The sequence below is a fragment of the Lissotriton vulgaris genome, chromosome 5, assembly GCF_964263255.1.
Source record: "Lissotriton vulgaris chromosome 5, aLisVul1.2, whole genome shotgun sequence".
Taxonomy (NCBI): Eukaryota; Metazoa; Chordata; class Amphibia; order Caudata; family Salamandridae; genus Lissotriton; species Lissotriton vulgaris.
In genome coordinates, this window is record NC_141693.1 from 1,780,282,674 (window position 1) to 1,780,304,737 (window position 22,064).

A 22,064-nucleotide genomic window follows, 5' to 3' on the forward strand; every position below is an offset into this window, starting at 1 on the left:
TTGTATGCCATCAAAAGGCGTTGCCACCTTTGGAGACCATAAGTCGACTGGAGCAAAAGGTTCTTGACCGTTTCTTTCCTGGGAGTCTATAACAATGCTCCATTGCTTTCAAAATCCCTCCCCTTTTTCATTTGGATCATTTTCTCCATGCCTGGGCTCCACCATATTTCTTGCAGCAAAGTTTCTCTCGAAAGGAGTGCTACAGAACCACATTCTGACTTGCTTCCCACTTCAAAGCAGATGTAAAATAATTTTACTTTGCCTGCATATAGGGGATATATGGATTTACAAGGATATCACAGTAAGATAAATTCAGGACATTCCACCAGTCGTGACCTTGTGACAATCTCAATGCCATCTAGAACCTCCCTTTGGAAACTAGTCTGTTCGGAACATGTCATAGAATGCATAAGATTCTTTTCTCCCCACGCTTCCCCCAGCAGTCACTACTTCTGGTCTAGTCTCTGTTGTGGTGTCTTTCTAGTGTATAAGACCAGTGACAGAGTGCCTTATTGAAGGGGTTCCTTACCTCCGGTGTGCCTCTTAAAATGATTTGTCCTTTCCAATATTACCTTCTCATCAGTTACTGGTGATGAGGATGTGGTAAATATCATTCTTCCAAGCCAATTCTAAGTAAATATCCCTGTGGCTCCTATTCGGTGTGCATCCAGTGCCTATTCTTTTGATCACAGACAGTGTCTCCTGATTTGTTGGAAAGCCTTAGCATGTCCCTAAAGTCCAACACTGCCTTTCGATCCAAACTTAAAAAGGCTGGTCTCTCTAAACTAGGGTTAAGGTAGTCATTTCCGCAGAATGGTGGAAACTGAAACGTTAGGCTGTCAAGTCGAGGCCAGAGATTATGTCAATTCAAAGTCACAGATTTGCTTTCCTCAAGTGATTCAGAAGTTTATAGCCTAGGGGTACCTTTAAGTTTGTATTTAGAAGTGAAGTACTTTAAATTTTTGTTTTGCTGTAGTTGTGACTTATTTCAAAAGGATATGCCAACAATAAACGGACTTAAGAGACTAAAAAACCCTGCATAATGAATTTAACAACCAGTTCATTAAAAGATGGGGTGGGGACCATAGCACAGAGCTCTCTTTAGATGCCAGTTAACCTAAGACCTCAAAGTGCTGCCACACAGCCTGAGCACTGGCACGTCCTCATTCCACAAAGAACCGTAAATGTTTGCAGAAAGTGTGTCCATTCGTGAGACCGAGGCCAGTTTCATTTTTCTGTTGCATGTTTCATCATTTGAGCGGTGTATGAGTCACTCTTTCACAGCAGTCAGATTAGCTAAGTGACACTTTCAGGCATCAAGCCCAAAAACAGGCATATCCAGTAACCATGTGGCTATCAGCACCACTCCCACAGGAAATGCATGTGCCTATGATTGTAGGTAAATAAAAGAATCCAAAGATTTTTTTTTCACTTCCAAAAATAAAATTTTATTTTTTACAATATATTCATTCAAAGATATTGTTAGTTAAAATGACCTTGTATGACAGCAGCTAGACACTGACCTGACGGACACACCTGATCATGTACTATACACAGTGAAGGATAAAAAAACAATGATTCAACTTGACCCTGGTGACCACAAATGTCCCTCGCATCTGCAAACAACTATGGCCGGTAGTGGGACAGAAGTCGTGCAATGCGACGACCTCAGAGGACAGTTCTTTAATATAACCTTATTTAGGGGCGAACAAACCACTCAAATACATGACACACATCCACTGGAGGGGGAAGTGCCTGTAGGTTTACATAGAGATTGTCACCGTCAAAGAGTAGTAAGGCCTGCTGCTCACTTGTCCTTCGTACCCCAGGAGATGTACTCGGCCTGGGTGGCTGCATGGTACTCATCGATAAGCTGCTGGACCACCTCTCGCGATTCATCCAGCTCATCGAAGTTATCCTTGAAGATGTCCTCTTTTCGGAACTGTTCCAAGAAGGCCTCTCGCTTTCTCAGCTTGTCATACTGACGGCATGTCCGCTCAAATAACTGCAAGAGAAGTGCAGGAGTCAAGTATAATGTGAATTCTTTCAAAACTCTGTCCCAGAGAAGGACAGACTGCAAGGGTCATCAAAATCAGCCTGCTCACTCCACTGGTCCCCTGCCTCCTGCTTGTAAGTTGCAACCATTCACCTCTGGCAAACCACCAGTCACAGCTGCTCTTTCTTTCCAAATTTAAGAACTCGAGAACAAAACACATACAGCCTTAGTCAAAGTGGCGGATTAAAAAGCAGTGTTCAAAGAGGCTAGAACAGTTGGCACGAGTTCTCTGGTGGTTTTGCAACAGTCCTAGGTTTTGCGGCATGCAATGGAGAATAACCAATGAGAACCGTCTCAGACAGTGCTTGTGCACAGTTCCATTTCATAGCACTATTTTGTGCACACCATTTCCCATAGATAGACTATGAGGGAAATAACCCAGAACATTAAAATCTGAGGCCAAGCGCAATCTGCGTGAAATCAGTGTTGTGCCCTAAGTGAAAAATTGAGCCAAGCATGGTTAGTGCCAAAGCGCACACTATGCACAGCACCCAGACCGAGCAACATCCAGACCGAGCAACATCCATAGATCACAAGCTTTCTTTTGGCCTTCATCAAATAAAGGCAACACCCCTATCCACTGAACAAATTGTCATCACTTGGTATTGTGGGTTTTTGGTTCAGGGCATGACCACTTTTACAAAAATAAAGATCGAATGATCTCTTCTATACAGTCACCTAAGGTACAGTTCCTACACAGAGGATTTATATTCCTTCTAATTAATACAACAGTCCCTGCAGCTGGCAAAGTGTACAAAACCTTTGGTTCCTTACCGGCATATTGCAGAGAAAGAATTTGCAAGGCTTTGCTGTACTTGACAAAGAAAATGATCCAGTGATGCCACCTAGTGGCTGGCGCTGACACTGTACGATTTAAGAATCTGAACGTAAGTAAAGTAAACCCCGTTTATATTCTAATCTACTGCCTCTTCGAAACCCAGTTCATCTGCCCACATGTTTTTGATCTTAACCACAGGGTCCTACTCCCAGATCTGTAGTTTTTTTTAAATTAGGTTTTGCACTCAGTCATCTACACATACATTTTTGATGTTCTACCAATCTGAGCGAATTGTTGCGCTGTACATTTTTCCATCGGGAATATCTTTTAGAAAGGACGTAGGTACCTTGCAGCTTGCTAAAAGTAGCTTTCCTTCTTCCCACACTTACTGAAGGCATACACGAACCTGGGTTCGATTAATACCTTACATATCTGTCTAATTCCGTTGACTTGGTCTGATCATTTCCTCACATTCACACCAAAACAATTACTTGCTCGACTCCAGATTTGAAGGAAAGGTATGCTCTAAAACGCGTTGCTAGGGTCGTATCTAGTCTAACAAAGGATGCCTGCATTTCAGAGCTGCCCTGTCTTCTCTGTCTACAGCTAGGAAAACAACAGCGATCAGTCTCAATACAAACGTCTCATAATAATTCTGGTAGTTTGACAAATTCGTCCCATCCTCGTCAAGTGAGCTTCTTCATACTAATTATCTGCAATTTCTCTAAGGGCACAGAACCCCTTTCATCGAACTGTAGAGGCGAAGATCTAAATAAACATACTAGCTTTCATAACACAATCATTTCTGATAGAATTCACCTTTCCCATAAAGACAGACGACGCTCCCTCCAACTTCTGAATGCTTCAAATAGGTTCTAAAACCGCAAGACCTGTCTCGACACAAATCCTTCTGGAGCCATGTTCTATGTACTTACTAATTCCTTTTTTGATAGATTAACCTGTAAGAGATCCCCATCCTATTCAACCACCCTCCAGAGACTGGCATTAGCCTGGTCAACGTTGACTAAACAATTGAAACACTTACAATAAATAGGACTACTACGGTTTCTACACTCCAGAACATTTCTGAAAATGTACGGAAACCTGGACAAGACGTTGGTGAGCATTAACCAGTGGAAGGACTGCATAAAGTGTAGTAGAGGAGTTGGACACGATGGAAATAGGATCTTATATCTTATTTCTGGCAAATTATTTTTAATAGAATAAACTGGTTTGTGCAAAAAAACAGTGACAACACTCGTAGCCTATCACTAGCAGCATCTATAAGCGAGATTATAGATTTTTCACTTGTGCCAAAAGGAGTTTTGTTGCAGTGTGATAGCTGCAGTACTAGAAAAACCTAACACCACTTACTTTGGACATTTGGTCAGAAGAGACAAATAAACCTGTATTAATGGAACCGACTGAATTAAAGCACGAGACTTGCTGGATAAATCGGTCACCACGTATGGTGGGGCTATTGGAGTTGTTTTATTTAATATACGGCACACCAGGGATAGAACTTATTAAAGAATATTAATATACTTTTTGATATATTGTGATCAAATACGTAAAAATATGATATGCTGTACATTTGTCTAGGTTACCGCTAGAGGCTTGTCTTAGTTTAGATTTGGTAGGGAAAATTCGATGTGCAACTCCCAAGTAGAATATAATGAACCAATATAAGCTAAAAAAAAAGAAGGGCATTCCCGGATAGTTACTGAACAGTGTAGAGTCCGAAGCCCGTGGCAGACGACGCAGAGGTCTCTAAGCCACCCTGGTCAATAATTGACTGGGAACGCCCACTCCATCCAGAGGCTCCACCCACTTCCACAAGCCTCAATACATCATAGCCACCTCCTCACATCTTGAGTTCCGCAAGAAGCTGAAGTCCTGGCTCTTCACATAAGCACCTCTGGGACCTCACGCCTACACAACTACCCAAGTGCCTGGATACCCTCTCGGGTGATTAGTGTGATAAATAAATCAATTTATCATAACATAATGTAACATATGGGAAGGCACTTTCACACTTGTAGAATCACGTTTATAAATTCTGAAAGCCTTTGTGTGATTTGTCATTCCCAGAAGATGACACAGGGCACAATCCACCTAGCTCTAGAATATTTTGGGCAAAAGAATAGCAACTGTTCCTCGGTCTTATAGAAAAACACGCATGACGGACACAAGGTAGACACTGACTGTGCAGGATCCCATGTTAATGTAAACACAACAATCAGCAAAGTCCTGGACCTAAACAGCAAAGAATGTGAATCTGTACATACTAGTCAGATACAGTTTGGGAATTTATCTGCCTAAGGCTCAGTCTTATGCAATAGAAAAAGCCTTGTGGAGCTGCTGATGGAACTAGGGAACTCATTCTGAACAGCAACTCCCTACCAGTATTTTGATTTGACAACAGTAACCACAGTAGGTGTGAAAGAGGAGGGCTCTTTCCAAAAATTACCTGGGCCCAGGTCATACACTTATCTGTTGACATAGGCCAACCACTTTATCTTCTTGGAGCTGTTTATACTGAGAAAATCAACAAAGCCCTCTCTAAAGGTTCGCAATTCCTTAATTGCCCATCAGTGAACCCAACAAAGTACCGCCGTTAGGGTTGCGAGCGCAGATATAGGCTTATGTTCCAGGTCCAATGTTAAGGGAACTAAGGGGGTGCCTCTCTCCATTACTGTTAAAGCTCTTATGAAGTTGTTCTCACTAGTTCCCAGTTGACCTGCAGGGCAGTGGACCCATAGTTCTGTCACTGTGCCATACCGCTTGTTTGGGCTTTCTCTATCTCCACTGCTGGAAGAGTCTGATACCAGGGAGCCTTTTTAGAAAATCTAAGAATAGCCCCAGCTCTATGGGTTAAGAAAAGTGAGCTTTCAGAAATCTGTGGGGCCCATGATCCAGAATCAGACAGATGAAGCCCTAAATAGTAAATTCCTTGACCCTTTCCAAAACGTCCCTTCCCAAGCTTATTGTACCCCCTCGACCCCCTGAAATAAGTTATATGCTTGATTTTGGATGCATTAATTATAAGACCATATAACCTACAAAACAGATTCAAATCGGTCAACATGTCTTAGTAAACCAGCCCTGATTTTAGCTAGCAGAAATGTATCATAAGCAAAGAAAAGGGCCAGAACGTTATGGCCTGCAAGCATGGGGGAATCATTGGCAGTTAACCAGAAGTCAGACCGAAAGGATCAATGGATAACACTGAAGTATAGTTACCACTTTGTTCTCAAAATATATAGAGATAAGGAACCATATTCATGTTTGTATATGGCCTCACTAATACTCTTTAATACCTGCCAAATTGCCCTTATAACATTTTCAAAACTCAAAGACCCTCGTTCTGGGGGCTGGGTGATATTCATTTCTGCTGGTAACAAATATAGCAGTCGAATAGGGAATGACAAGTAATGAATTCCCAAAGTCTTCTAATCTGGTATCGCACAGGTTTAACTCTGGTGAAATGTTCAATTGGGAAGCAGCTGAAAAATAAGGAATTAGCCTGGCAGTTAATTGTGTGTACTGATTCCTGCAGTAAGTCCCTCAATTTCTAAGGGCACTGTCGGGATCCCAGTGCAGGACATTGTGATATTCCTGCATCCAGGAAATACTGGTACCAATGGTATGCAGCTCAAACCCCATTCATTACTATGAGCACCAAAAGTGCTGTTTCCTATGAAAGTAAAAAATATAGAGGGAAGATCTACATAAATGTATGGAGTAGTGCACATTTTTTTAAAATACATTGCATTTGCAGAACGCCTAATATCCACAATGCTTATCTGTCTATGTAAACCCCTACTTCCCCTGCCACTAGATTCCCAAAAATGCAGAAATATATGAATTCTAGCTTTGCACATACGATTTACCTAAAATTCCATATTTTTGGAGTTACAAAATTACAGATAAACCTTTCTGGCAAGTTCACTCATTATGCATAACAAGAGTAACTGTAAGGCAATAACAAGTGAAAGTCTGACAGAAGTCAGCATCTTTTGCAAAATTCACTTGTTTCTGCTTTTTCTTCTTATGCAAAATAATCTCCAATCTAAATTAAAGGCTTCTTCTATACATTCTGAAATTAGGAAGGGGGTTGATTATTTCATAAACCCAATTTGAAAACTATGTCAGCATTCTTTGTATATCAGTATGAGTGACTTTTCAAAAAATGGTTTCAGGCTTGCTTGGTTTTCTAAATCTTTACATAGAAAATCTCTTTGTTAGAGTTCTGCAATATCTCATACCAGGTTCCTGATAGTAATTTAATGTTTCCTAAACACATTGTTTCTCTGCAGGTTTTGAATTGATGTTTCCCCCTCATCTCAAATTTAAGATTGTTAGCTACTTAAGATGTATTTTAAATTCCACGTGTCATTTAATTTATTCCCAACAAGTAAAGCAATACCTGCACACGCAAGTGGAGCCGAAAATTTGCAAAGATGCTAGAGTAAAAAAAAAAAAGAAAATGGGATGAGAATTTTTGTTTGTTGCCCCTTAAAAAAAGTATTACCACCGTTTGTCACTATTACAAAACCATGCCAGACAGAATTAGAGAAAGATTTTGGCAGGCTTAGTGCGAGCAGAAGGCAATCTGCTTTAACTTGTTACTTCACTAAAACACAAACTGACTCAGAATGAGTGCAGAGCAGCACGTGCACTATGAGACTCAAGCGCAGCCTGCCCTCTGGCAACCATCGTCTGATTTTACAAGGCTTAGACAATAAATCAGAAGCGCAGACCGAGCCCTCAGTACAGGAGATTATAAGAACGTGCCTAAATGCCGGAAACCTTTTTTTTTTTTAACATTCAGCTCCTTTTGCTTTTTATGAAAAAGTAAAGTACATTTAATAAACAAAAATGATACCTGTATTGATTGTGTGCGCCAGCGCTCATATGTATTCAGTATTTCACTCATGCTGGACAGAAAAGTCGTATATTTTAAAACGTTTCTTGGCACTTTGGCTGTCCTGCTGCACACTTCCAGCCTGACGTGCCCCCAGCTCAGCCTAAAACCCGCTCGCAACCATTAGTCAGCGAAAATGAAACACATTTTTGTGAGAGGCAGGACGGTCGGAACTGCTCAGGACGTGACATCACTAACGTGATGACGACGATCTTCAAGTATGCCTGGACAAAGGTGGGACTCCCGAATAGACATTCCAGGCAGCAGGCACAGAGGGAGAGCAGCGCTGCGCAGGAAATTATTTCAATAATTACCGGGACATCGATCTGCCAGAGGAGAATTGTATAGACCCGGCAAAATATGTGCCGGTGCTGAGCACCGGAAAGCTCCGGCACAAATTAAGCACTGAATCTTGTCATTTTAAATCGAACCCTAGAGGGGAGTCTCTGCCCAGAATCGGCTCCCCGCTGGCGGCGTACCCCCTTGGGGTCGGACCCTTCCTCTCCTCCCCACAGCCCTCTCCACTAGTTGGAAGTACCTTAACTGCTGCGGGCCCGCTCCCGCCCATCGCTGTCAGGCGGTACGGGGCTCGCTGTCGGCATTTACTGCTGCCCACTTCCTGAACCTGTCTGCACCCCAGTGGAGCCTACTGTCCATCCTCGGCCACCAACACTGAGCGGCGCCAGACTCCTGCATTGGCCTATCGCCTGCCGTGGTGCGGGTCAGCGGTCTGTCTTCCTGAGCCCCTTCATCGCCGGCTCACTGCGCTCCTCTTGGGACGGGGAGAGGGCGCCACCCTTCATTGACCAGGGCATCGGACCAGGGAGAGGGGGGAGAGGCCCGGATGTATACTGGTTTACCCTGGAAGTTCACGGAGATCTGAGGGGGTTGGCCTGGACGCCCGGGCCAGAGTATCAACGGTGTGGGTGTCGCCTCCCCTCATCTCTGGGATTGCTGATTACCTCCCCTGCCCGTGAAGTGGCAGGACCTCACCCTCTGTGGCGATGGGCAGAAATCGCACCCTGCAGACCCATGCCCCTCAAACCCAAAGAAAAATGGACCAATACACCACGCACGACCGGGATCCTGGAGTGGGGGGGCGTCCAATACTCCTGCCCCCGCTGGGGCGGAACTCTCCACTATCCTCCAAGCAATTGGCGCATCGCAGGCCTCGGTTCAAAACAAGATTGGCGAGATGAGGTTGGACATGGCCCTTATTCGTCAGGACCAGTGCAATGCCACAGCCGGAATTTCAGAAGCGGAATTGCATATCTCCACGGCTGAGGATAATCTATAGACCAACTCAAGACCCATGGTGCCAGTCTCCAGACTCAGAACTCGGAAATCCGTCGGGCCTAAGACGTGTAAAACAGGTCGAGGAGGAACAAAGTGCGCCTCATAGGATTTCCCGAAGGGGCCGAACAGGGCCATGTGGACACGATTGTGGAGACTTTGGTGCGATCCTTGATGCCCAAAGAGTCCCTCTCCCCTTGGTTCGCAATTGAACGTGCCCGTTGCTCCCTGGCTCCCGGACCTTCACCTGGAGCTCCTGCCCAGCACATGATCCTGAGAGTCCTCAACTGCCAGGACAGCGAAGCTATACTTAGGGTGGAAAGGACGCAGGGTCCACTGACTTTCCAAAACAGCATCATCATGGTCTTCCCAGACTACACCAAAGAGGTACAGGCCCAAAGTCGAACTTACGATGTTGTCAAGCTGAAGCTCCGTAATCTGGGTCTTTGCTATGGTCTCCTCTTTCCGGCCCGGCTCAAAGTTGTTTTTCAAGACACAGCACTCTTCTTCGATACCCCCCAAGTGGGCTGGACCTGGCTCACGGAGGAGCGGCCTCTCCAGACCTGACTGGTCTCCTTCCCTACCCGGCGGGAGCCTATGCAACCTCACCCAATCCTACCCAAGCCCCAGAGGCGCCGTACTATGTCCCGCAAGAAGGGTGACCATTGCGGCGAAGCTTCCCGATCACCGGATGCAGTGTCCCATCTGCCTCTTCCCAATGCATTACCTCGGAGATCTGCAACTCCCAGCTTGACTGGTTCCCTGATTGATCTGAGCCGCATCCTAGACCCCTCTGAGACACTGCGTTCTGCCAAATCAGACTCCGACTTGTCGAGGAGTCCCGCACTTCGAGGAACCATGTAGGACGAGGGAGTCTGAACACAGGGGCCCAACAGCATAGGGTCCATACACTATTTCCTAAATTGCTCCTACAGCTGATGACACTATCATATCCGTACACCTGGAGAGGTCCATCTCCGCCACAACCACGCTCTGCTAACTGTTTTAGCTTAGCACCCAGACTTACTTGTATTCCTGTTATTTAACTGTTTTTACAGCTGCTAACTATTATCATATCCGTCTACATGGAGGGGTACATCTCTGCCACGCTCATGTTCTGCTAACCGTTTTAACTTGGCACTCAGACTCATTGGTGTTGCTGATTTGTTGTTTTCCTTTTCAGGGCGACAGATGCTTCAATTTCAGAAGAGTAGGGTGGGGGTTTTGGGGGGCAAGGGAGGGTGGGAAGACAGTTGTTTCCCGATTTATTATTGTTTTTGGCTGCCTTTGGTCCGCTCTTCTTTGTTTTTCATGGCAGCTTTCTGTGCACACACGTCATCAATGATGGCATGAGACTTATCAGACCGCACAAACTTAATCCCCGTGCACCGGCTATGGGATGTTACCGCTCTTGGGACCCGGGTCTACCCGCACTGTCCCCCACACACAATACCCACTCTGATGATGTCCACCTTAAGTAGACCCCTCCACATTTTGTTGTGGAACGTCAATGGCCTACTAGACCGAATAAAACGAACCGCAGTTCTTTGCAGCGCCCAACGCTAGGTGCCAGACATCCTCTTTCTACAGGAAAGAAACCTTCTGGGAACTCAGTGCACCTTCCTCGCCAGTTATGTGTCCGACAGGGTCTGGCATTCTAGTTTCACACAGGGCTCCCGGGGAGTGGCCATATGGAGTCGCAGGGGTCTCCCCTTTACTTTGACACAGATTGAGGCTGACGCACAGGGCCGCTATGTGGCCCTGACTGGCAAGATCGAGGGGCATCTTCTTAATCTCTTGTGTGTTTATATTACCCCCGCCACAATGCCCTCTACCCTTTAGCATCCCATGCTCGTAGTCTCCACCTTTCCTCAGGGTCTGACGGTCATCGGAGGCGACTTCAACGCCGTCATGCAACCTCCTCGCGACACGACAGGTGCTCACTCTGCGTCCTGTCTTGCCTCTGCTAAGCGCCTTTCTGATTGGTCCTCTGCCCTGGGTCTCTGCGACGCTTGGAGGGTTTGGAACCGCCGGGAACAGTATAATCCTACTTCGGCGGCCCACCATACTCGCTCTCGTATTGACCTGTTCCTGTTGCCTACCCTCGACTGTCAGTTGGTGTCCGGGGCTACTATCCTGCCCCGAGGCATCTCGGACCACTCCCCTGCCTCCCTACGGCTCAGGAATTCCCCCGGTGGAGTTTGTATGACTTGGCGGATGAACGCTTGGTTTCTGCAAGATGCGGAACTCGTCGAATCCCTCGGGCGGGAACTGCGGCAATACTTTTTGATCAATACAGGATAGGTCCCCTCGCCGGGTACATTGTGGGAGGCCGGCAAGACCACTATACTGGGTGTGGCTAGAGGTCCATGTGAAGCGCACGGCTCAGGCCACCCGCCTTGTGCAGCTGGAGGCCCGCGCTGTGCAGTTGAAAACAGCCCAGGCTTCTACTGAAAGTGCTGACTCCGCCCGACAGCTCGCACTGCTCTGTGAGGAGATCTGCCAGATCTCTCTGGAATCCCCTAAAATGCTCTGGCGCTACTCAGTGGCGTGCATATAATGGCTTGGGTGATAAAAATGGCAAATTACTTCATAACCTAGTTTTATACCCCAAAGCCAACCGCATAATTCCCAAGGTCCACGATGCAGCCTGCACCCACCATTTCACCTCTCGGGCTATCGCCCAAGCCTTTGTGGGCTATTATGCTAATCTTTATGCGGTCCGACCTCCCGAAGCCTCCATGGCTGCATTGTTGTCAGAGACAAGTACTCAACTGCCCCGCCTTCTCCGGGGGGGTCTCAGAGAGGAGATACAGAGCCATTTCACTCCTGCATTCTGGTAAAACGCCAGGGCCAGATGGCTATCCTCAGGAATACTCCAGGACCTACAACGATGTGTTTCCGCATTTAGTAGATCTGTTTCACCATGTGGTGGACACATGGTCCTTTCCCCCAGAGACGGACGTGGCCACGATTGTGGTCCTACCAAAGATACAACCACCTTCCCTTGTCTGTGCGGACTATCACCCACTTTCCCTCATCAACACCGAGGTGAAAATCTTTGCCACTGTCTTGGCCCAACGTCTCTGCCCTCTCTTGCATGACTTGGTCCACCCAGACCAATGTGCTTTCATGCCTGCCCGGGGTACCCAGCATTGCATACGCCTTCTCCACCTCGCCCCTGCACACCGTTACCATCTCATTCCGTATTTGGCCCTGCATTTCATTCGCTTTGAAAAAGCATTTGATACGGTTGACTGGAGCTATCTGGAGGACGTGCTAGAGATGTTCGGTTTCAGTCTTCTGTTTCGGTGCCTCATCGTCTTTTATACTCCAGCCCTAAAGCGAGGGTCCTAATTAATGATGAGCTTTCGGAGGTATTTCCCATCCATAGGGGCACTCGCCAAGGCTGTCCGCTCTCGCCACTTATTTGCGCTAGCGATGGAGCCCCTGGCCTCTCTCATACTTCCCAGATCCCCGCATCGGGGGTTGGGCTTGGGACCCTTTTCAGGTAGGCAAGCCTGCCCTTTACGCAGACGACGTCCTCCTTTTCCTGGCAGACCCAGAGAACTCCAGCCCATGGTGCTTGGGCGCCATCTCCGCCTTTGAACGGGTCTCTGGCCTTCAGCTCAACCTGGCGAAATCCACTCTGGTTCCCCTCCACCCGTCCCGTGCCTGCTTCGATTATTCCTCTGCGTAGGCAGTCCTTCAAGTACCCTGGGCCGCCCTGTTTGCAGAACTTGAATGGGCCCTGAATATTACGCCCCTGGTTACCAAGGTCAAGGCGGACCTCAGGAGATGGCAATCCCTTCCTCTTAACCCCCGTGGCAGAAGTGCCCTTTTTAAAATGATGTTTCTGTTTTTTATATAATCTACAAAATATTACCTTTCACCTCCCGGAGAGCTGGTTCAGTGAGATTGATGGTTTCCTCAGCCAGTTTTTATTGGGGGAGGGGATGGGGGGGGGGGGTGTAGGGGGTGCGTGGAATGTCCCTGGCACACTGCCGCATACCTCCTTATGACGGAGGCATGGGTGTGACCAATCTTCACCATTACTATCTGTCCACGAGACTCATCGTATTTCATGACTGGTTCGCGGGCGGCTGGTCCGATCCGCCGTACCAGAAAGACCTCCGATCACTGGACTTTCCACAGCTCCAAGCCTACTTGTATGGGGCCTCCATACCACAAGTCCTTCTCCACCATCACTACAACGGTCCTAATGGCTCTGCGCCACACAAAATAGGGTGGGAAACTTACTAGACAGACATCCCTGTGGCATGATACTTGGCTGCGAGAGGCCTAGTCTCTCCGGGACTCATGTCGGTGGGACCACATTGGGATCTCGCTTATTGGAGACGTCTGGTTAGAGGACCTCATCAGATCCTTTGCAGACTTCCAGCAGCGCTACTCCCTCCATTCCTCCTAATTTTATAAATATCTACAGCCTAGGCATGCCCTTAGAGTGCACATTCGGTCTCCCACCTCCCTCCCTGAATTTAGTCCCCCTCGAGGCCCAAGTGATGATGGGGAACCTGGGTAGAGGGGTGTCACGGAGTTATCCTCCCTCGTGAACAATGGACCGCAACCCCAGATTAGTTGCGTGCCCACTGGGAGGGTTGGTTGGGCCCCCTAGAGGATGCGGACTGAAGGGATGCTCTTATGGCCCCAAAGACCTTGACTACCTCCTTCAAGTTACGTTTAGTCCAACTCTACTACCTACACATGGCATACCTAACCCCTGAGCGTTTATACAGAGCCCCTCAGCGGCCCTCCCGACATGCAAGTGATGCAATCACGCCCCAGCGGACTTCTATCACATGATCTGGCAATGCCCTGTCCTTGGCACCATTCTGGGCGGGTGTGAAACTGGAACTCACACAGACACTGGGGTGGACGGTGCCCCACGACCTATTACATCTGATTCTAGGTGGGTTTGATAGCCTGGATGGCTCTCGGGCCGACACGCGCTTCTTTGGGACCGGTGGTGGTGGTGAAACAAGACCTAGCGGCACTCTGGTCTCAGGCCAAGTTCCCTACAATGCGGAAGTGCAGACTCTGGGTAATCTGGTACAGAACTCAAGAGGAACCCCTCTTTGAAGCCTGGGGCTGCCCTGAACTATTTGGAAAGTTTGGGGAAAATGGTTCAACCCATTGTCCGAAGGGGTGTGTGTTTTTATGATTTGTGATAACCTGATGCAAGACTTTACCCTGAAGAATGATTCACAAGTCTGTCATCTCCCTTACGGTTGTTTATTATCCAGATATTGTGCTTGATTTCGCTGCCAATGTAAATTCGTGGTTAGTTTTTTAAATCAATAAACTTGATTATCAAAAAAATAAATCAAACCCTAAAAGGTTGGAAATAAACTCACCTAATTGTTGCAGGATGCAGCGTTTTTCATAGCATTATTTTTAGGTGATTATTAACACACAACCCACTGGTTTCATATTGCTAATAAAGTTCAGCAATTTTTTGGTTCTACCTAAGTGCATTGTGGTGAATGGCTGGGTATGAGGGTCCCAAAAAGGATCATTAGAGTCATACCAGATTTAGTAACAATGTCAATCATTTTTTAGAGGTGCTATGCTCATTTTAGGAATTGTGGTCAGTTCTAAAGTGATTTCTCCCCTTGATAAGATTTGTTAAACCATGTTTGAGAGAAAACCGCTTTCTCATGATTTTCTTGTGGAAATTATGGTTGGTGATCCAGATGCTAAAAATATTCTTATAAATTCATAAATATCGTGTTCATCAATGTGAGAAAAACAACCGCCATGCTGAGTAAAACGTACTTCCAACAACAGCAGTAGCCTGCCAGTTAATTCTACAGTGTTCTACTGCTGCTTCACCAAAAGTTCTAATAAATAAATACAAAATGTACTCTAGTTCTTTATGACAAAAGTAAGTTCTTTATGACAAAAGTAAGTCAAAGAACAAGTGATGCTGCCAACCAATTCCAAAGCGGTACAAAAGGGGGTGGTGATGGACGGAGCATCTGAACTAATCAAACACTCACACCCAGTCAAAAGATCTTTTGTCCAGCCAAAAGCGGTACAAAAGACGGCTGAAATGCCAGAAAGGCATGGTTTGGCAGTTCGGGCTGGACTGTTCCCATGAGGCACAGGGTCAGACTGATTTGCATATAGCCATGTCTGAACTGAGGTGGCAGAGTTGGCTAAAGAACGGTGATGGATTAAACCCAGATCTTTTGACTGGGTGTGAGTGTTTGATTGGTTCAGATGCTCCGTCCATCACCACCCCCTTTTGTACTGCTTTGGAATTGGTTGGCAGCATCACTTGTTCTTTGACTAAGTTAATAGTGGGTTCTCTGGTGAAAAAAAGTCAGCATCCCCCATACAACCCTTGTTGATGTGTGCAGTAGAAATGTTTGACAATACATATTCGGATTATGTTTTTTGCACTAGATTAAAAAGAGGGATTCTTAGTCTAGAAAGAGTCCTGTAACATCCTCAGGATGAAAGGGATTTGGCTATTGGAGAAAAGGAGGGAAACAGCCCTGCTGTAAAATTACTGATGGTGTGTCAAAGGAATTTAGAGGCAGATCTCATCTCCTATCAATATTGGTGGAGGTGAAACATACTTAAGGCCAGAGAGTGACAGAAGTAGCAGACAGGGCAACAACTGATTAGAGAGGAAAGATGTTCTACGCAGCACCTTTTCTGTACACCAGTGGCAGATCTTTGTCTTTACAAAGGTTCTCTCTCCTGAACCAGAAATCAGCCTTTATTTAAAAAAAAAAATGTTTTTATTGATTCAGTTCAAAGCTATATATAGAAAAAATAAACATGTCAATATTTCAACTTGGTGATTTACATATTTAGCATAAATAAACATAAAAGCAATAGAGATGATTTTAGCATCAAATAAATACAGTCTAAACAGCAGCTAGTCTTATTTGATGGCAGGAATAGAAGTAACTAGTGATCCAAATAATCTATCAGAGTCTGCCATATTTTGTACCCTCTACGCTTTTTCGTAATTGATTTAATGCGATATAAATTAAATTCTAAATGAAAAATATTATAAAACTTTGCTCGCCACATTTCATATGTAGGTGCTTCAGGTTTTAACCACAATGATGATATACAAAGGCGAGCTACAGCTATAGCCATGAATATAATATATCTATTTTCTTGATAACCTAGAAACAATTCAATATCATTTGATAAGCCAAAGATAATCATCTCTCTAGAGATTTTTACATCGCATTTTGTAATGTGTGCTAGAAATGTTTCTATGGATACAAAAAACGGTTTTAATATAAGGCAGTCTGAAAATATATGTATAATATCTGCCAAGTCACATTGACATTATAGCATTTCCCGTTATTTGCATTACTCCATTTTAGCATTTTAAGTGGTGTATGATAAAGATTAAATAAAGTTTTATAATGCTGTGAATATAGATTGGCAGATAAAATAATTTTATCGGCCATACATATTGATTCTTGAAAGGGTACTACAGATGTGCTTAGTCTCATACACCATTTTGATACCTGCTGTTCCTTATCATACTACTGTAAATTTAACAGATAGTTATATATAATCCCTATGCGTGTTGGTTTTTTAAGTATTTCCATAAATTCATTATGACAGAGTGGTACAATATTTGGATGTGTATAAATAAAATTCCGTATTTGCAAATACTTAAAGAAGCCATGTTGAGAGAGGCTATATTCATCTTTTAACTCCTGGAATGAAGCAATTGTACCATTTTTAACCATGTCACCAATGGCTGTTATACCTTTTTCCCGCCATATACCCATATTGCGATCCCTGAATATTACCGGAAGCACTTCTATAGAATTACAAGGAGTATAAAAATTAATACGTCCCAATGAGATAAGCTTCCGTATAGATCGCCATCCTTTAAAGGCGGACATTATAAGTTTAAATCTGGTTCTTTTATAGTAACTAGGTTCTAAAAAGCGAAGTAGCATTTGCCGAGATTGTGGGCTAGTAGAAGAGAAAAAATATCTGGGCTTTCAAATGTAGGTGGAGTTCCACCTATTGAAAAATATTTAATATTTTGCATAAGACATGCCAAATAATATAATGCAAAATTCGGAACTCCCCAGCCCCCACTTAAGAATGGTAATGTCATAAATTTAGATGCTCTCCGCGAAGATTTCCCACTCCATAAAAATCGATCAGTTATAGATTGCAATTTCCTCAATTGTAATGTGGATATCTCCAGTGGTATTGCTCGAAAATAATATAAAACTTTCGGTAAAATAGTCATTTTTAAGACATTACGTCTCCCAACCAATGATAAATGTAAACATTCAATTTTCTCTAGTTGACTTTTAACTGATACTAATATATCTGACCAGTTTGCCATAACTAACTGTTGAGGTAACAATCTAATTTTAATGCCTAAATATTTAGCCTCTAAAGTAACCCTGCTATCATTAGCACATTAGTGCTGAGCATATAACCTGTGTTTTCTGACTGTTAAGTTTATATCCAGCCACATTGCCGAATTCACGAGTCAGATTTTCTATTTCAATTAATGCAGATTCCGGGTCAGATGTTATTACTGCGATATCGTCGGCGTAAGCTAACACCCGTATATCACCTCCAGGCAAAACCATGGGTTGTATATGTTGGGATTACATTAATGCCTTTAGCAATGGTTCTATATAAATAGCAAATAGAAGAGGTGAGCAGGGGCACCCCTGTCGTGTGCCCCGCGTGATATTGACGGCCATTGACTTGTCCTGAGATAGCCCTCTGGTGTCTATACATAATTTGTAAAGCAGATCTAAATCGTAATCCAAATCCCATTTTCCCCAAAATCGCCCACAAAAATGCCCATGAAACGCGATCGAACGCTTTCTCTGCGTCTAAAAACACCAGTCCAACATCCATATGATTTGCGGTAGCATAATCTAATGTTGCAATGATTGCAATGTTGAATGTTGCAATGTTGGTGTACATGATTGATCGTGCCACGATCTGGGAGAAAGCCATGTTGTTGTTCAGAAACTAAAGTTGGAACAATTTGACTCAGTCGGTTGGCAAGAATTTTAGAATATAATTTTGCATCAGCATTTATAAGTGAAATGGGACGATATGACCCAGGTAGATGCGAAGGTTTATCTTTTTTACGAAATATAGCAATGCTAGCATCTTCCCATGATGGCGGCGGACAACCATTTTGGGCTTCTAAAAACGTTGCGAGCATATCACTCTTGATTATGGGGAATAGCATTTGATAGATTTCTAGTGGAAGTTTATCAGGGCCACAAGCCTTCCCCAGGGCCAGTTCCTTCAGGGAGGTCTCAAGTTCTTAAATTGTAATTGGGAGCTCTAGTTGTTTCTGTTGTGCCAAATCTAATTGGGACAGTTCCAATTTATCTATATATTGGTCAAGTAAATCAGATGAAAAATCTTCTTGGGTATAAAGATTTGTATAATACTCATAAAAGACCTGCAGGATCCCCTCTGGTGACTCGATAAGAGTTCCCTGATTATTTTCTATAGAATTTATGCGCTGTATAGTCTGTCTCCCACGCATTCTCTGAGCTAGACATCTACCCACATTTTCCCCATATTCATATCTTTCTGCACGAAAGGTCTTATATTGTTGTGCTATATCCTGACTCCAGACCCCATTTATCTTAGCTTTATGCTTCGCAACTTCGTTTTGTGAAGTTTCGCTATCTCGATGTAGTCTAATATCACGCATTAAATTGTGTTCTGCATTGATTAGGTCTTGTATTAGTTGTGTCATTATATTTTTTCTTTTCTTTTGTATACTCCAACTATAGCTACAGGTTTCGCCTCGTAATCCTGCCTTGAAACAATCCCATACCATTGCATAAGATGTAGAGCCTCTATTGAGGTCGAAAAATTGCTGAGCCCAATCCATTACTTGTTTCGCATATATTTCATCTAATAAGAGTTTCCTATTAAAAGTAAAGGATCTTTGTGTTCGTTGGGTGTTAAATATAGGTATATCTATATGGCTGAGATACCCGCCACCCCCTCTCAACACAATCCCCAAGAATTGGGAAACCGGAAACAGTTCTTGAACTTTTGGAAGGCGGGAAGGGAGTTACCCTTCCCGGCCGTATTTATTAAAATATGAAACAAAATCAAAACATTAAAATAACAGTTTCATATCATGTACAATTTCATATCCACATTACGATGTTTGGCTAACCTTAACATATATCTAATACAAAGGTTCTCCTAGCCGATACTAACATCCTTACAAAAATGCATTTCAAATTGAAATTGTACATCCTAACGTTAAGGGCCAACGGCAAGGTCGTAACCGGTGTCAGATCCCTAAACCAGAACTCCCCCCTCACTTGTGAGGGGCGGTCGCACAGAGGACTTCACCTCGTGTGCCATACCAATTTCCCTTGTCTTGACGGGGGCCCCTGTTAACTCGACGCCATGTACGTGGTCGTCCGAGGACTCGTGTGAGGTGTCTAGAAGGTAGCGTAGACCCCCCTCCCCACCCTACACAACTTACCACGTCTGCCGTCGCAGATGTCCTGGCCCCGGGAAATTCCCAGGAGGGGCCCGTAGCCCCTCCTATCCAGGGAGGGGCCTTGACCGCCTTCCCTTTCCTTTAGGCGTCCCGTCCTTAGAAGGGACCGCCTCCCCGTTGAGGGGCCAATGGCCACCTCCCCCCGGGCGCTCCCATCCGTAATGGGTGACGCCCCCCCCTAGGGATCTTCCAATGACTGCTCACCGATCATGACCTTACCGCCCGACCAAACAATAAATACGACAAGATCAATGACTAAAAAAAAAACAAGAGACATACCTAATTAAAACGGATCACGTCTCTACCTAAAACATCTAAACATTACTAATCACTCTGATGAAAGTCTTTAATAAAGTATACGCACAGAATTATCCACTTTATTGCAACCGAATCATAAACTTTATTCAGAAACAACCTGCAAGAAAAACCTACTACGAAAAAACGAACTTTATACCACAACAACTTGCTGTCTTCAGGGGATGGTGGGTGGGTTCAAAAATGGCTCTTCGTTCCGTCTCGAGCTCACGTGCAGCGAGGAGGTGCAGCTTCAGAGCACAGGAACAAGAGGATGCTTTCTTGGCTTGTGGCTCCTTTTATTCTTCTCGGGGCGGGCGTGAACCCGCCCCCTTCCGCCTCCCTGGGCGTGGCGGATGGCTTCGGTGTCTAGGACAACCCACTCTTGGGCGGGAAAAAGCGCGCCCCGGCTATGCCGCTTCGGGCATACCAGCCGAGACGCGCCTCCCGCCCAAAATGGCTTCCCGGGGGGATCGGGGTACTCCACCATACGTTCGGGGGGACCGATTGGTCGCCCCTTTCCATATGGCTGAGATACCCGCCACCCCCTCTCAACACAATCCCCAAGAATTGGGAAACCGGAAACAGTTCTTGAACTTTTGGAAGGCGGGAAGGGAGTTACCCTTCCCGGCCGTATTTATTAAAATATGAAACAAAATCAAAACATTAAAATAACAGTTTCATATCATGTACAATTTCATATCCACATTACGATGTTTGGCTAACCTTAACATATATCTAATACAAAGGTTCTCCTAGCCGATACTAACATCCTTACAAAAATGCATTTCAAATTGAAATTGTACATCCTAACGTTAAGGGCCAACGGCAAGGTCGTAACCGGTGTCAGATCCCTAAACCAGAACTCCCCCTTCACTTGTGAGGGGCGGTCGCACAGAGGACTTCACCTCGTGTGCCATACCAATTTCCCTTGTCTTGACGGGGGCCCCTGTTAACTCGACGCCATGTACGTGGTCGTCCGAGGACTCGTGTGAGGTGTCTAGAAGGTAGCGTAGACCCCCCTCCCCACCCTACACAACTTACCACATCTGCCGTCGCAGATGTCCTGGCCCCGGGAAATTCCCAGGAGGGGCCCGTAGCCCCTCCTATCCAGGGAGGGGCCTTGACCGCCTTCCCTTTCCTTTAGGCGTCCCGTCCTTAGAAGGGACCGCCTCCCCGTTGAGGGGCCAATGGCCACCTCCCCCCGGGCGCTCCCATCCGTAATGGGTGACGCCCCCCCCTAGGGATCTTCCAATGACTGCTCACCGATCATGACCTTACCGCCACAGGCCGGATAGTTGACCAGCTATCCGGACCCCCCACAAAAACTCCTACCTAAAGGTCATGTTGCAAACTCCTTAACCAAGCTACGAGGTCTCCTATTAGTAAAGAATTCCCCACCCGGGACAAATGGACCCCATCCTCTAGATACATATTGTCCCCCCTGATACAACCATGAGGAATCGAATGCAAAGTACTGGTACGGAACAGTCTACCAAGCTTGTTGTTAATCTTTTTCACAGAATGATTTATAGCAGACACTGAATTAGCCCCCCGCCACACCTTTCGTGGAATCATATGGGACCATGCAATTGTGCACCCTGGAACCCTCCTCGCCAACCAACTTACTGTGGATAGTATCGCCTCGAGAAGTAGTCGTCTACCAGTGGTCACCAAATCATTGCCCCCAAGATGTACTATGATTATAGCTGGCGGTGACCTTGTCCGCCCTAACAAACCCTCAAGAAAAGGTTGAAACTGGTCAATACAGAGCCCGCCCCTTCCGTAGAAGGTCACCCTGTACCCGTATTCCCCAGCTGTGTGAATCATGTCACCTGCTTTGAATACGTCCCCGGCACGCCTCACGTATGAGTGGCCCACGACCCACACCACTCTTTCATCAGCCGGTGATCTCTGACCGCTGGTTCCAAGGTGTCGGGCCGACTGCACAGTCCGCCCCGCCTCGTAGGTTTGCGAAACTGTAACCAAACAAAAACAAGAAGCGTGAGTACATGATATCAGCTTCACAACATGTGCAACCGCACATACCTTTTGTAACAATTCGAGGACCAACGCCCCAACTGTTTCACTTTTTCAACACTCAGACCCCTGGCTGTAGCCTCTGTAGCAGCCCCTATCCGGAAGGAATGAGTCCCAAACTCGGCCGGGTTCAGGCCCGCGGCCGAGA

The 22,064-nt window shown here is 45.4% G+C and overlaps 1 protein-coding gene across 1 annotated transcript in view; it reads right to left on the minus strand.

Annotated features, from left to right (window-relative positions):
* Positions 1-1,420: 1,420 nt before the first annotated feature.
* Positions 1,421-22,064, minus strand: part of TUBG1 (tubulin gamma 1) — a 197,387-nt gene continuing 176,743 nt past the window's right edge. The window contains exon 11 of the mRNA XM_086924100.1: positions 1,421-2,005. Within this exon, the coding sequence (XP_086780226.1) occupies positions 1,808-2,005 (198 nt within the window). The 3' untranslated portion in view covers positions 1,421-1,807. The remainder of the gene's footprint in view (positions 2,006-22,064) is intronic.